General features: G+C 49.8%; 7 protein-coding genes across 7 annotated transcripts; 3 read left to right on the top strand and 4 right to left on the bottom strand.

The window, feature by feature from the left end:
• Positions 1-378: 378 nt before the first annotated feature.
• N7458_004010 (oligopeptidase family protein) lies at positions 379-2,633 on the top strand (the record flags this gene model as incomplete). Its single annotated transcript, XM_056907392.1, has 2 exons — positions 379-410; positions 509-2,633. The coding sequence occupies 2 exons, from the start codon at positions 379-381 to the stop codon at positions 2,631-2,633; spliced, it is 2,157 nt and encodes a 718-aa protein (XP_056768119.1).
• Positions 2,634-3,408: 775 nt separating this feature from the next.
• N7458_004011 (uncharacterized protein) lies at positions 3,409-4,023 on the top strand (the record flags this gene model as incomplete). Its single annotated transcript, XM_056907393.1, has 1 exon — positions 3,409-4,023. The coding sequence occupies one exon, from the start codon at positions 3,409-3,411 to the stop codon at positions 4,021-4,023; it is 615 nt and encodes a 204-aa protein (XP_056768120.1).
• An 848-nt stretch (positions 4,024-4,871) lies between these two features.
• On the top strand, positions 4,872-6,506 carry N7458_004012 (uncharacterized protein; the record flags this gene model as incomplete). The annotated part of the gene is made up of 1 exon (XM_056907394.1): positions 4,872-6,506. One exon carries the CDS (start codon positions 4,872-4,874, stop codon positions 6,504-6,506), a length of 1,635 nt encoding a protein of 544 aa, XP_056768121.1.
• Positions 6,507-7,125: 619 nt separating this feature from the next.
• N7458_004013 (glycoside hydrolase family 43 protein) lies at positions 7,126-8,133 on the bottom strand (the record flags this gene model as incomplete). Its single annotated transcript, XM_056907395.1, has 1 exon — positions 7,126-8,133. One exon carries the CDS (start codon positions 8,131-8,133, stop codon positions 7,126-7,128), a length of 1,008 nt encoding a protein of 335 aa, XP_056768122.1.
• Positions 8,134-8,748: 615 nt separating this feature from the next.
• N7458_004014 (putative MFS transporter) lies at positions 8,749-10,842 on the bottom strand (the record flags this gene model as incomplete). The annotated part of the gene is made up of 9 exons (XM_056907396.1): positions 8,749-8,932; positions 8,995-9,324; positions 9,373-9,426; positions 9,478-9,564; positions 9,620-10,068; positions 10,139-10,241; positions 10,303-10,319; positions 10,376-10,598; positions 10,649-10,842. The coding sequence occupies 9 exons, from the start codon at positions 10,840-10,842 to the stop codon at positions 8,749-8,751; spliced, it is 1,641 nt and encodes a 546-aa protein (XP_056768123.1).
• Positions 10,843-11,986: 1,144 nt separating this feature from the next.
• N7458_004015 (putative oxidoreductase, short-chain dehydrogenase/reductase family) lies at positions 11,987-13,302 on the bottom strand (the record flags this gene model as incomplete). Its single annotated transcript, XM_056907397.1, has 6 exons — positions 11,987-12,129; positions 12,214-12,312; positions 12,367-12,438; positions 12,506-12,632; positions 12,716-13,167; positions 13,221-13,302. The coding sequence occupies 6 exons, from the start codon at positions 13,300-13,302 to the stop codon at positions 11,987-11,989; spliced, it is 975 nt and encodes a 324-aa protein (XP_056768124.1).
• Positions 13,303-13,736: 434 nt separating this feature from the next.
• On the bottom strand, positions 13,737-15,188 carry N7458_004016 (putative serine/threonine protein kinase ENV7; the record flags this gene model as incomplete). The annotated part of the gene is made up of 3 exons (XM_056907398.1): positions 13,737-14,275; positions 14,350-14,962; positions 15,069-15,188. The coding sequence occupies 3 exons, from the start codon at positions 15,186-15,188 to the stop codon at positions 13,737-13,739; spliced, it is 1,272 nt and encodes a 423-aa protein (XP_056768125.1).
• Positions 15,189-15,218: the final 30 nt, after the last annotated feature.

Raw genomic sequence — 15,218 nt, forward strand, 5'->3', positions numbered from 1 at the left:
TTGTTGGCAATTGTCTTCCATTGCGTACAAGAGTTAAAGGACATCATTGGAGTCGATACCGTAGATAGCGACTAGAGAAACATGGTGGTACCATGGCCGCTTGGTGCTTTATCGTGGGAGGTGTTTGGTTATGGCGAACCGAAGCTTATTGGAGTCAACGGAACCATGGCGACGAGTACCCCGCATGGAGTCGAGTCACGTTGCATTCCCCAACCTCCTCAGCTCCTCTCTGTTTTTACCTTTTCCATTCACATCTCTGCTGCACTCTTAACAATCATTGACCGCTTGATCGCTGCTAGCAGGACCACTCTCTGCTTGGTCTTCCTTAGACTCATTTGCCAACCTCCAACACTCCCCCAGCCCAAGCTCTGATCTGATATGACAATCCGCCCTATGAAGTTCACTCCCGAGTAAGTGACCACCAGATAGAGAGGATCGCCCGTTGAGTTGGTCTGAAACTTTTGTTCGGCTGCAATATCCATGAAATCCCCAACTAACCACCTTCAAGGGTCCTCCTCGGCGCCCCCAGGCGGTCCTCGGCCGTCCCCAACGCCGCAGGCACCCTCGCCGTATATACCCAAACATCTTACTCATTCGAATCGCATTCCAAGACCAACGAGATCCGCGTGCTCGATATTGATTCCGGGCGATCGGCTCTTATCACCAATGATCCCGGTGCGAGCAATCCGCAGTGGCTGGGCGATAGCGACGAGCTCGTCTGGCTGAAGCTCAAGGCCAACGGCAATACGAGCTTCATCGTCGGTAATGCGCGCGAGGCTGATAAAACATACACTGCTGGGACTGTCCCGGGCCCAGTGTCGGACTTGAAGCTCACTGTCATCGAGCCGGGGAAGATTGGTTTCGCTGTCTCGGGCAAGGCCAACCCAGACGGATCACTGTTCAACCCGTACGATGCGAAGAAACCAATCACCACGGGGCGCCTATATACTTCATTGTTTGTGCGGCATTGGGATTCGTACATTGACCCCCAGAAGTATGCCATCTGGTATGGCCTGCTTGAGCAGGCGCCCTATACGCCGGCTCGCAGACAGGCAGGCAAGTACTCGGTCTCTGGCCTTACGAATTTGATCTCTGTGTCTGGACTGGGGTCGGTCGAATCGCCAATTCCCCCATTCGGCGGCACTGGCGACTTCGATATTAGCCCCTCAGCTATTGTATTCATTGCGAAAGACCCGACCTTGAATCCGGCTACGCATACTGCCTGCTCCGCCTACTACGCCCCCATGTTCTCGTGGACTAGTATGAGCGTCTCGGATATCAAGCCCTACAAGATTACAAGCCTCGAGGGTGCAATGGCTTCGCCTGTGTTGTCCCCAGACGGTGGCTCAATTGCCCTACTGGCTATGCAGAAGGATGGGTACGAGTCAGACAAAAATCGAATTGTATATGTCCCCAACCCCTGGAATGGCGAGATGTTCGAAGTTTTCGAAAGCGAGGACGGAAAGGGCGATTGGAAGCTCAGTCCTTCAGCCGTGTCCTTTGCTCAGGATGGCAAATCCTTGCTCATTCAGGTGGAGGATAACGGCCGTGGGGTCTTGTACCAGCTGGCTCTTGATGGCATTAAACAGGCTAAGCCTGATGCGTTGAAGAAACTAACTTACGAAGGGTTTGTAAATGATGTTGTTCCTGCTGCGGCCAAAACATCTAGGCTATTTGTCTCTAGCTCTAGCCTAGTGGACAACAGCGTGTTTTCCATCATTGATCCGGCTCACCCAGAGAATGCACAGGTCGTGTCATCGAACACTCGAGGGGGATCTGCCTTCGGTCTATCATCAGCGCAGGTGGATGAATTCTGGTTCAAGGGAGCCGATGACTACAAGGTGCACGCCTGGGTGGTGAAGCCATCACATTTCAAGCCTGGGGAGCGATACCCCTTGGCCTACTTGATCCACGGCGGTCCCCAGGGAGCATGGAATGATCAGTGGAGTACTCGGTGGAACCCCGCTGTGTTTGCCGAACAAGGGTATGTCGTGGTTACGCCCAACCCGACTGGCAGCACCGGCTACGGCCAGGACTTCACCGACGGAATCTGCGGTGAGTGGGGTGGCCGGCCATACGAGGACATTGTCAAGGGCTTCGAATATATTGAGCAAAACCTCCAGTACATCGATACCACTCGGGCTGTAGCACTGGGTGCGTCTTACGGTGGGTATATGATGAACTGGATCCAGGGCCACCCTCTTGGCCGCAAATTCAAGGCGCTGGTTACCCACGACGGCGTGTTCAGCATGACCTCGCAGCTAGCAAGCGAAGAGCAGTACTTCCCCCTGCACGATTTGAAAGGCCCTATCTGGAAGGTTCCCGAGAATTGGTCGAAATGGGATCCATCGCGGTTCACCGAGAATTGGGCGACTCCTCATCTCATCATCCACAATGAGCTGGATTACCGTCTGACCATTGCGGAAGGTCTCTCCGCATTCAACGTGTTGCAGATGCGAGGTGTGGACAGCGCGTTCCTGACATTCCCTGACGAGAACCACTGGGTGTTGAACCCGGAGAACTCTTTGATGTGGCACCGAACCGTACTGAACTGGATCAACAAGTATGCTGGACTTCCGCCAGTTGCGGATGAGCCCGACCTTTCTGCGGGTGTGTCCAATATGACTCTCTAAGAAGCGAGTATCTACTGTATACGTGCACATTATGATCTTCGATGAAATTTTGGGTTATCTTACATCTGCTTGAATGGTGTTTTATACAACAAAGCAATCGCGGGACTTGTCATTGAGGAAGCTCCTCGTCTTGGGAGGGAAACAAAGAGTGTGATCTAGTCCGTGAGCTTAAGGCTGCGCAAATTTTAGTTCGAGAACGTTACGTCCCATTGTCTTTCTTTGCATTGGTATCAAACTTAACATAGGGAACTGATGCAGATTCCCCTTCGGTAAATTCATTGTTTGGTCGGGACCAGCGCCATCTGTCCTTCGGCCTGAAAGAGGCCTCCGCTGTTCCCTTTGCCTTCTGTTTCCTTAAAAAGATCTCCAGACTGACCGATTGTCCGGTGCCCATTGTCCTTTTATTCTTGCTGACTACTCCCTGTACCTAGGCACAGATGACGCTATGTGGGAACAATAATTGGATTATTGAAGCCTTCAGTCTCAGTCTATAAAGTGCATACTTTCCTCGAACCTCTTGGAAGGCTCCTTCTACATTTGCAATCCACCTTACTTTATATCTCTACTGAACTTGGCCGTACAATTTCCCCTCCTGGGAAATCGCTATATCACTTTCACAATGCCTCCAGGTCGATTCTACCCCAACCGAAGGTCCAGTTGCGACTCATCAAGCTCCGAATCTCTATCCACCGAGCCCATCGAGATCTCAACACCATCCACAGTATTCTTTCCATCACCCAGCTCTCCAACAACACCCAAACCAACCACACAATCAATGCCACCAACCATCAATCGATCCAAAAAGCGCAAATTCCACGCAGATTTCGAACAAACAATCCACAAAATGGCTACGCCACTCATGTCCTTTGTTAACATCGAAACCGGCCATCCACACCCCGATTTCCCACGCAACCACTTATCTTTCCACCTACTCACATCCAACCAACTGGATGCCCTGGCCCGACACTACCACCAAGTCTGGCCCGCTCAACCGGCGACATCATGCTATCCCTTCCAGATTCGGAGCTGGATTGGGGCACCCGACCAGAGCTATGTTGATATTAATACGAAACGTCGACGCTTTGGGTTTTTCATTGGGATGCCTGGTTACGGTGATCCGGTGAATGGTGGGCCAGAAAGGCCGTGGTTGAGTTCGTTGGAGAATATTCTGTCTTTTGGGCCAGAAAGCACGGGTGATGAGGATGAGGATTGCTATGGCTACGGTTATCATGATGAGGAGGTTAAGGAAGATGATGGGGATTACGAAATGAGTGAAAATGAGGAAATATGTGTGCTAGAGGAAGAGGTCCTTGAGTGGATGGCTCGTGAGTGGGAGGCGGCGCTTCGTGAAGCGAGCGATCGGAGCCGTGGTCCTTTCCGGAAGTATTGATGAGATATTTGCTTCGGCTGCTACTATTTTGAGTGGTGATGGGGTTGTGTGGCGCTTGGTATGTGTTTCTGTTTGGTTCTCTTTGTTCGTGTACTGGGAGGCTCATTTTATTGAAAGTTCTTTTGGCATAGCGCTGCATTGGCTTTGTTTGACATAAAACTGTACGATCCATTCGTCTCGAAACTAGACTCGAGATTGGCCTCTATTGTTTCAATCCAGATACTCTCCTATCTAAGCCAAATCCAGCTAGTCTCTCATGCGCTGGAAGAGAAATGTAAAATTATCTGACTGATGAGTTCACGGCCAACATAGGCTGAGCCACCATGCGTTTCGAGTTGCAGCAGATTAGCCGCCCGACTACATGTCGCCCTTAGATTCGCCCACATAGAAAGCCACAATAATATTCAGCTTGCTGATTTGTCGATAGAATGAAACAGGTACCGCTGTTGTATCATAAGCAGACACTGCCCCGCGCTTAACTTGCCCTTAGGTCTAATTATACTTCTCTGTAGCAAATCTCACACATCACTTAAACTTGACAAACCGCTAATTCTTAACCTTGAACATACTACACTTTGAAGCTTTCGATATGGCATCTGTTAAAACTCAGTACCATCACTATATTCCTCAATTTATCCTAAAGCAATTTGTATATACTGTGACGCCAACCAAAAGGTTTGACCTGAAAATCTTGCCTAAGTTATATGTACTGATGAAGCTCAAGTTCCCCAAGCGGAGATGGCCTATTACACGTGTTCGACCTGCAAAGCGGGCAATTCATTACTGAAGAGGTCAAAAGGTCATGTGGGATGTACAATCTGTACTATAGGGAGGACGACACAAATCATATGCGAATCGAGAGTCTTTTCAGCGGGATAGAGACCAAGACAAGCCAGATATTTGCCAAGATTAGGAGTGCCTCAAAAGAACAACTCGATCACGTCAATATCCTCGAAAAAGATATTCACGTCTTATTCAAGTTTATGATGCTCTCGCATCGACGCAGCAAGCAACACAGAGACGAGATACAAAATCCATCCCGCGAGAATGACTTTATGTTCCAGCGGTTTTTCCAGGCATCGAGAGAAGAGGGACGATCGGACGATCCGCGGGAAGTCTGGCTTGACCAACTACTCTATCTTTTAATCACTAGTCACGAGGTGCTTCTTGCAGATGCTGAGTCCACTAGTGATGCCGCTTCTAACGCTACTGCGAGAACATATAAGCACTTTGTTGAGAGCTACACTCTTCAGATCTGGACCGCAGCTGATGGATATGAGTTCTTTCTCAACGAGAGCCTAGTTGACTTTGAGGGCGATACACAATCGTTCTTGGGAATGGAAGAGAGCGAGAATGGGCCCCAGCTTATCTGGATGACAACAGACGATATGCTACACCTCATTCTTCCGATAAGCCCACAGCTTGCTCTCGTGTTCTGCGATGAATCACGTTGCTGGGAGTCGGCTTTCGCCGATGCTATGATTCGGTCTCAAATACCCTTTCCACAAAACAGCTCGTTAGCAAATGCACCACACAAGGACATCGTGACTGGGATTGTACCAGCGAGAAGGAAAGGAAGGAAATCGTGGCCCGCAACGGTAGACTGGAAAGTCAGTATCGGGAAACTTTCACCACATCACCATCGAATCATTGCGTCCTATTCACTTAGCCATTCTATATCAATCGTTGTGGTTCAGAATAGGGCGCGTTTTGAAAAGGCCAGAAAAGAATTGAAAGTCTTTGCAAAAGAAAGAGAACAACTCTGGACGAGTCAGGGCATTCGATATGGTCACCAGGGTGAGAAGCGACTTGCCCAGGAGCAGGCAGAACCCACTCCAGAGCAGTTAAACAGCATGGTCGATCGCCATATATCTGCCTTGGACACCGTTCTCCATATTATCAGGATTACCCGGGAAACTCCACCGCGAAACAAGGAGAACTCATACAGATTCTGGTTGGATTTCAATGCTCTTCTCGGATTATTGTCTGAAAAGGCCAAGTCTCCGGTAATGCGCATAATGCCCCTCGCCCTCAAAGAAGCCTTTGAAGCATTTTATCCTCCAAAAAGGCCGGGTCATAAGGACCTTGTCACTATTGACTTTGCCACGTTCTTCGAAGGTGGCATGGGCGAAGAAACGTTCGCTAAACTTACTTCCAATATTGAAGAAAAGATCTCGGAGTTGGTCACAGCAGACGTCTTGCTATCTCAACAATTCAAGACAATCGAAAAGGAAGCTGGGCTTGCTTTGATATCTCTCTCTCCCATAGGCGATAACAAAGTTTTCGAAGAGCCTTGTCTTCCCGAGGACGACGTCCATACGAAACCCTACTTCAAATCAATCTACGGCGCAGCTCTGACATTCGACACACTTATCTGGATGTTTGAAGAGCGACAAGATATTCTGGCAACTTTTGTTCGGCGGTGTGCCGTACCCATGAAGGATACCCAGCCTAATCTAATTCGTGTGCGTGGGAGGAGATGATGGTTACAGTACATTTCTTTTGTTGATCTGATAGTCTGAAATGCATGTGGAGAGTGACAATTGGGCTACGAACAAATTGAGCTCTTTGGGTATCTGAACAATCTCCGCTTGTCTCTTATCCTTGTTTCTTGCTAGTTCTTTCTTGTTAGCTTTGTTTGAGACATATTTTTACTGACAACATGGAATGGAGATTATGATGCGTTGCTCTACAGGTACACAGTGAAATCGATGTCTTCTTCTACGTCATTAAGATCTTTCGTTCGTTAGCTTTCCTCTATGCGGAGGCCTTGCGTATAAATGGAACTTCTGTTTATCCTATTTTCTACCACATACAGTTTGTGTCGTTAGAGCAGACCTTGAAGCAACAGTCCTCTACCGAAGCCTGGTGTGTGCATTGATCCAACCCCCAGCCCTCTCGGCTAGCAGAGAGGATCGTACTTACAAGAAACCTATAAGCCCGCAAATAAATCTCTCTACTCTCTACACATTACTTAGGCAGTCTCAGCGGGCTACATACTCATTCTTAAGTTATAAGGCTCTTGGTCCGACGGTCGGATATCTTTATGAACTGGCTTCGCTCTCCAATTTTCTCCAAGGTATATACTTGCAAGACTAACAATTAAGCCAGATGAATCTTCCCGGCCTCATCGTACACAATCTCCCGTACCTTTACAGATCTCAAATGATCCACACCCCCAGACAGTTCGCAATCGTGATAGAACAGATACCACTTGCCCTGGAACTCAACAATAGAATGATGCGTGGTCCATCCCAGCACCGGCTCCAGGATACGACCCTCATAGGTGAATGGTCCGAATGGCGACGATCCCGTCGCATAGGCAAGATAATGCGAGTCGCCCGTGGAGTACGAGAAGTAATATTTGCCATTGTAGCGGTGCATCCATGCAGCCTCAAAGAATCGTCTCTCATGATCATCCGCCGCAATAGGCTTTCCAGTCTCTGGGGCCAGAATTTGTAGTTCTTGAGGAGGCGAGACAAAGGTGAGCATGTCATCAGTCAACTGGCCCACACGGGGGGAAAGGGCTTGAACGCCCGCGCCGGAAGGTTCTTGTGGGCCGGACTTGGAAGCATTGAAGACGAGTCCGTTCATCTCATCGCCCTCCTTAACCTCCGAGTCTGACTTCTCCCAACACTGCAGTTGTCCACCCCAAAGACCGCCAAAGTACAAGTACGCCTTCTCATCCTCGTCGACAAATACAGCCGGATCAATACTGTAACTGCCGGGGATGTGATTCTCCTCAGGAGCGAATGGACCCGTGGGTGAATCAGAAACAGCAACGCCGATGCGGAAGATACCTTCCTGGTCTCTGGCCGGGAAAAAGAGATAGTATTTGCCGTTCTTTGTGGCTGCGTCTGGTGCCCACATTTGCTTGGACACCCAAGGGACGTCTTTAGCGGAGAGAACGACTCCGGAATCTTCCACTGGGCCGTTGATGGAGTCCATGGAGAAGACGTGGTAGTCAGTCATGTCGTATTGATCTCCATTGTCGTTGAAGGTGATGTCGGTCTCCCGGTCGTGGGAGGGGTAGATGTATAGTTTGCCATTGAAAACGTGGGCGGAGGGGTCTGCTGTGTAGAGGTGGGTGATGAGGGGTTTGGGAGACATTTTGAGGTCTCTTGTTCGCGTTGAGTTGGGAATTTCCAGGGTATAGTCGTCAATCTTGTAGATTGTTGTCCAAGGAGTGATTTCAAATGGATCTGCAGACCTTGAAAGGAAATATCACCAGCAGCAAGAATAACGTGGTGATCTGAAATAAAATGACCGGAAACCCAATCTATTTAAGCGGGCTCGAGAGGAGCCAAGAACCCAAAAGTAGCTGACTTTACCCGCGCCGGCTAAAAGTGCCCGTCACGGCGGAGTCCCCGCGAAGAATCCATGGAACTCCAACAAATGAACAGGCTATATTATCAAGAGCCACATACTTAGTTAAGTAATTCCAGGATCCAGAGTGAAGTCTTAGCTGCTCCAAAATGAACGAATAGATACATAATCTCATACTAATTTCCTCGACTTCACTCGGGTTTGCCTCCCCCACACAACCACCTCCGCGGCGTTCTCCACATAATTATTATACCCGGCAAGGCGCATTACTTTTTCTTCTTAAGACGATAAACGTGATACGTGGTTCAATTATGATACCAGCGAAGTAAAAAACCAAATACCCTCCTGTTCAATGGACAACAATCTTGGAAGGATCCCTCCTTGGTGGAAACCAGCCACCTAATGCCCCATTCCCTTCTCCCAATTCTCCTGGACAATAGCCCAGTACTTCTCCCGACTACGAATCCGACAAGACTTGCCAAACTTGATCATCACCAGGAACGCCGCTGCACAGGCCATACCGACAAAAGCAGCCGAGATAAAGCAGTTCTGATACCCCATGTTTTCGATCCACGGTGTGATACTACCAGAGACGTATTAGCATCCCCTGTCCGCAAAACAGTTACTTGAACAGTGGAAACTCACCCATATCCGATGGCAAATGACATAGTATTCCGAACGAGAATCACACTCGCCATCGCAACACCGCTAAGCTCCCGGTAGCTGTCGACCAGATAGTTCACGCTCAGGGTGATGCCGCAGGTATTGGTGAATGCCAGCATGCACATGGCCACGATAAGACCAAACCAGTGCACCTCGTGTGCGGCACCGACGCCCCACAGGAGCAGTGATCCCGGAACGAGGATGAGACAAGCCAGGAATGGCCACAGTCGATGTTCGGCTTCCATCACGCCGCCGTTGCGGCGGGCTAGTTTGATGGTAAGCCAGTCGCTGAAGCGACCGGTGAAGAGGGAGCTGTGTCGAGTTAGCCTGAGCTAGTGGCAATTATGATGGATGACTTACCCCATGGCTACTCCCAGACAACATGCAACATAGCTGAGACCGACCATAGATGAACTATTATTGGTTAGCTTTCAATCATGAATTCATGGAACTTGCGCAGCTTACCCAAAGTTATAGGGTGCCGAGCCGAGAATGATCGACGCGGTTCCATTCAGGATGTTGAATAGAACGAGGTATGAACCGTACGAGAACCTACTTAAGCATTAGCTTCCGTTTGTCATATGATAGTATCCCGAATTAGACTAACCCAGCATAGAAAATGACAGGCCACGAGAGGTAGTAAAGAGTCTGCCAGAGTCGCCGAAACATGGTATTCTGTTTCTGTTTCGGTCCCAGAAGGGCAAGTTTCTGGACATACGACTTCTTCGTATAAATAGTGCCTTCCTCGGTCGGCGAAGGCGGATCCGATACTGGAACGGCCTTTTCGGGATCACCGCTGTGCGAACTCTTCGACGAACTGAGTCGCACGTTGGCGATGGTGGTGTCTTCGACATCCTCGCGGACATAGTTTGTTTCTTCCATGAAGAAGAACAAAAAGACCATGGCGCAGCCGATGAAGATGCTGGGCCAGTAGAACACCCAGCGCCAGCCTTGGTATTCGGCAATGAAGCCGCAGATCACGGGGGCGAAGTAGTTGCTGCCAGCGAGGAAGAAGGCGTATAAACCCATATATGTCCCCCGTTCGTGAGTGAAATACTATTTTGTCAACTTGTTAACTACAATCTGTTTTCAGATCTCCGATGTAATGGAAGGCAGCTAGGCTTACCACGTCAGTCACGCTGATTTCAGGGAGTGCTTCGATGGGTGCTGTGAAGAAGCCCGAGATGACGTTTCGGGCGATCCATTGGCCTTGAGTGTTTGCATATGGTCTGCGGATGAATGGTGTAAGTCATATCGTCTTGTTTTTGTCTCCATCTAGGATAGTCTTACCCCCACATCGTGGTGCCCTGGGACAAGTTAGCTGACAATTGCCATGTGCGGGCTTTGAATGGAAACAACATACCAGGATACCCGCCAGCGACAGAATATAGGTCAGACGCTTGCCAAATTGCATAGCAAAGGGCTGCCAAAATAGCAGGCCCCATCCAGCCAACAGAAACATGTACCCCGTTCCTTCATTGAGCGTGCTAACCGATAACCCAGTCTCTTTCGACAGAGGGGTAAGCACCGAGTACACCACCGAGCAGGCGATACCAGCGAACAGAGTATAGCTAGGCCAATCCCTTCTTGTCAGTCCCTTATCATCATCAATCTGTTAAGGGCTATTGCTACTCACACGCTCACACAGACAGTCGATAATAGTTTCCTTTTGTGACTCCAGTTCAGCGGGTCATCCGGGTCTTGTGAAGGGGCTGGGATCAACACGATGTCCCCATTGCCACTGTCCAGATGGCGCGTATGTAGCACATGCTCTATATCAACCAACGTCACGGTGCCTGGAATAGCTGAGCTATCCAAAACTGGCGCCATAATGAAGCTTTGAATATTGTGCAGGGGCGTTCAGGGGAAGGTTTACCAAGCAGTGGATAAGTCTAGGAGTAGATCCCACCTAGCGGGCAACGGCAGGTGATGTGCAGATGTATATACCGGCGGTGGTACCAAGGCATGTCACCGCATTGGTGGCAGATAGCAGATCCAGTCAAGGTGTTTCTAGTTTGCCGATGATGTCCGATCGGCTGTAGATAAAGACACTGGGCTCAGAAGTGGGAAAGAAGAACGAATTAAGGCGGCCCAGATTCCGCTTGGTATGGGAATGTAGGCCTGCATGATAAGCGGTGGGTACAGCGTGCGATAGTCTTCCCCGCACTGGCCAAAGTCGAAGGATCTTTTGGGCGATCTTTGCCTGCTCGGTTCATAACTATCATGATTTCATTATCTAATGATGAACGAAGTGGTTGGATATTGAGAGGCTCGAGTATGGGGTAGGCGGCTCGGTGTGTATTTCTAGTGCCGACCAACTGAACTCCCTGCGGTTCTATGGCGGTAAGTTTCCATCAACAGGATAACAAATTATCATGTTAGCCGGTCGACCAATGCGCGGTAGACATTAACAATGGATATGGATATCCCATGCTCCCTAGATGCAAGTACTACCCCAAGACAGACAATGATAAGGACTGAGTAGATCATTCGTCTATAGAGCCATTATCCAATCCAAAGAGCCGAGTACTATGACATTCCAACCAAAGTGCATGTGTTTTCTGTCATGATATACTCCAAAAACACCCCCTCCCATGGAAACCATAATCCGGAACTGATTCCGAACACAAAAGACAAGCTATCGCCTCCCGAGCGCCCAGACACTCACACGCCAATAACAAGCCCTCAATCTACCAGGTCCAAGCGCAAGGGCTTGCGGAGAACACAACAGTGGCGGCTCCGTTTACTAGATTAAGGCTTTTAAGCATCACGTTTACCAGTCCATGCTAACGGACTATTGCCCGCTCCTCCAATTCCAACATCTTTCTTATCGTTTCTTTCCATTGGCCCGATGACAACTTTCCTATCCGGGCAGGATATCAACCGTTGTTCGAAGCGTACCCCGCAAGCTTATCCCGCCATGACGAATCTACCCCAACGGCCGTCATATGCCCGGTTGTTTTGCTATTGTCATCTAGACGACTTGAGTTAATCCGGCCGCTTCGACAAAAGCCTCGCTCTGCTTCCATAGCGCAGTAGCAGTTTCTTCTCCGGCAGGAAAATCGAGGTACGGCAGGGTTAGGACTTCGCAGTTGTCCAGGAAAGCGCCGGATTGTTCTAGCCCGATGATTAATTAACGTGCTTACTCCAGGTGATAACTATGACACGGGATTGGTGAGTAAGGAGTTATGTGTGGCTTACCTGCCAGTATAGGGTCAAGAAGCCCTCGGATTATGGTGGCACTTGCTTGCGATTGCGATTTGGGGGCTTGTTGGAGTAAGATAGGCAGGTCCTCGCCAGCTGGGATTGCATGAGGAGCAAGTTTCAAGTATATGTCTAGAATGCTGAACATACCTTCTTTCTTGCGCTGCAACCACGATGCTACCTCCTCGGGCGAGACGTACGTTTGCACATTGGTCTTGGTATCTGCGTTGTATAAGCTCGGTTCCAGAGGCATAGCCGAGGATACAGCCAGGAGAAGGTCATTACTTACTTCCAGGATTGGCCGAGAATGCAGCAACAGATTCTTTGGCGCATATCTGCGCCAGCGACTTGGCGAACAAGATGTTCGCAAACATCGACTGCGAGTATCCATCCAGAGAGTGATATGTCTCCCCATCCTGCACAATGTTAGCTCAAGTCCATCATTGGCCCTCACCTAATATCAGGATATATCAGTATACGTTCAAAGAGACTAACTCACCGCAAAATTAATATCCTCCCACTTCGGCGCCGGTGCCTCCCGCCGTACACTAGTCGTCATCAACACGACCCTCGACCCACGCTCCATAATCTCCAACAAAGCATTAACAAGCACAAAATACGCCAAATAATTATTCTGAAAATGAGACTCAATCCCATCAGCCGTCTTCTGCCAATCAGCCGCCATAACGGTCGGATAGCAAACTACGCCGTCAATCGGTACGCCGAGGGCCTTGATTGTCCGCGCTGCTTCGCACATGTCCGATAGACTGGACGTGTCGGCGGTAACAAAGAGGATCTTTGTCTGTGGGTGTTTGCGATTGATGTGGTTGATGGACAATTGGACTTCGGATTGGGAGCGGCCGGTGAAGATTATGCAGGCCGCGCCGCCGTGGGCGAGGACGTTGGCTGTTGTGGCGGCGAGTTCGCCGCGGATGAAGCCTGCGAGGAGGACTGGGGATGTTAGTTGGCAGAAAAGTTAGGATGGGTAGGGTGAAGGTTAGTACAAGTTTTGTTTACAACTCTTTCGGGGAACCACTGGACTACTTCGATTCCCCTAGTGTCGGGTTTGAATTGTTGGCTCATCATGGACTGAGAATTGGGCTTTTGTGTGCCTCGACGTCAGGAAGGAGAGTGCTGAAGAACCCAGGCAATTCGAGACGTTAGGAGAGGATGGCGATGTTTCGTCATCATGAGGGTATATTAAATGCACCAATATCAAGCCCCTCTATACCACCAACCAGTTCTGGAGATCAGTGTGAAACTGAGAGGAATGCATTCATTAATATTTAAATAAGAATGTGCGAGTTCAACAGATCCTTGGTAAATGACCAAATCGAGAGAGACAAATTACATGCCAAGTGAAACCAATGTTCGGCTTATACTGTACAGATCGCCAAATCACAAATCGCGCGCGAGACAATCCTGCCGAGCCTGTCGGGGAACTTGAGAGAGAAAAAGGGAAAAAGGTGGATGAAAACACAAGACAGAAGGAAATCAAAATAGGATGAGATGCAAGATGCCTATGCGATGCCATCATCGTCCGGCAACTCGCTGATGACATCCTTCATCATCTGAATCAGCTCGTCAATATCCGGCCGTTCCGCCGGTTCAACTTGCAGACATTTGCGCACAACCTCCTTGACATGAGCGCTGATCATTTGCTCGCTGCTGCCGGACGAGTTGTCGGCATCAGTGCCGACCTTGCCCTTGCCTTTGGTGGCGGTGGTCTTTTCGTCGGGGAATCGCCAGTCACCGCCGAGAACGCACATGCTCAGGCTACCACCGGTCTCATCGCTGCGAGCCTCAAAGGGGCTTTTACCCACTAGGCAGGCATAGAGTGTGCATCCCAAAGACCAAATATCAACTTTCGTGTCGATAATGGAGCCCGTTTTCACGTCGAAAAGTTCGGGAGCTCGGTATGGCATCGTGCTGTGCTCGGCAGCGGTATCCTGCACTGCCAGCGCCAGGGAGCGGGATGTAATGGCAATGGGACTCGGAGCGAGGGAACCGAGGTCCATCAGAATAGGGGTCTGACCATCGTCATCGATCATGATATTACCTATTAGAAAACATTTATCGTTAGCACGCGGAGGTTTATGGAGATGAGAGGACAGATAAAAAGAAGATACCCACCAGGCTTGATATCACGGTGCGCATAGGGGCGCAGACCACCCTCCTGGACACCCTCCTGACTGCGTGTCACCTCGTCATCCATCAATGGCTCATTCTCCTCATCCTCTTCCTCCTGGCGATGACTGGCACGCCGCTTGGGCTTCATCTGCATTGTCCTCTCCTCATCCGCCTCCTCGCCCTCTCTTCGAACCGCCTTTGCATTGCGAGTCGAGCTCGAGCCACTCTGGACGCGATACTGGTGCATGGCTTTCAGCGCATTGGCCACGCCCAGCATTAGCATCATTAGCCGCTTCTCCGGGAAACGTGTGTGATTGACCAGGTTGGCATTGATGGCATCTTGGAGGTTGCCCCGTTGGTAGTACGGCAATAGAATGTAGACTGTCTTCGAGCCAGGGTCGCCCCCATCAGAGCGGAATTTGGATCCTGATTCAGTGGAAACGCAGTGGTCGATCGCATGGATGATGTTGTCTTGCGATGTGAACAGGCTATAAGCTTCAACTTCCTTGAGGGCCTGCGAAACGGATTCCTGGCCGAACGGGCAGCGGATCTTCTTGAGCGCGAACAATTCCGAGGTTGTTTTATCTTGGACGAGGTAGACGTAGGAGAAACCGCCCTGGATGAAGAGGTGCACACGTCAGTTCTGCGACCACAGACGGTCCCTTCTGGACAGGTCGCCTAGTTTGAACACTGTAAGCTGGTCAAATTTGCTTGAATCATACCTCGCCTAGCAATCGCAAAAGCTTGAAGCTCCGATTATTGATCTTCAGCTGCGGTGTACTCGGAAAGCAGCACATGCAATCTGTGAAGTTGTAGAGGAGGTCGAAGAAGTACTGTGCCATGGTGTGAATGGAGCGTCCCGATGGACAAGG

The sequence above is a fragment of the Penicillium daleae genome (genome assembly GCF_028827525.1).
Source record: "Penicillium daleae strain IBT 16125 chromosome Unknown utg000004l_segment0_segment0, whole genome shotgun sequence".
Classification (NCBI taxonomy): Eukaryota; Fungi; Ascomycota; class Eurotiomycetes; order Eurotiales; family Aspergillaceae; genus Penicillium; species Penicillium daleae.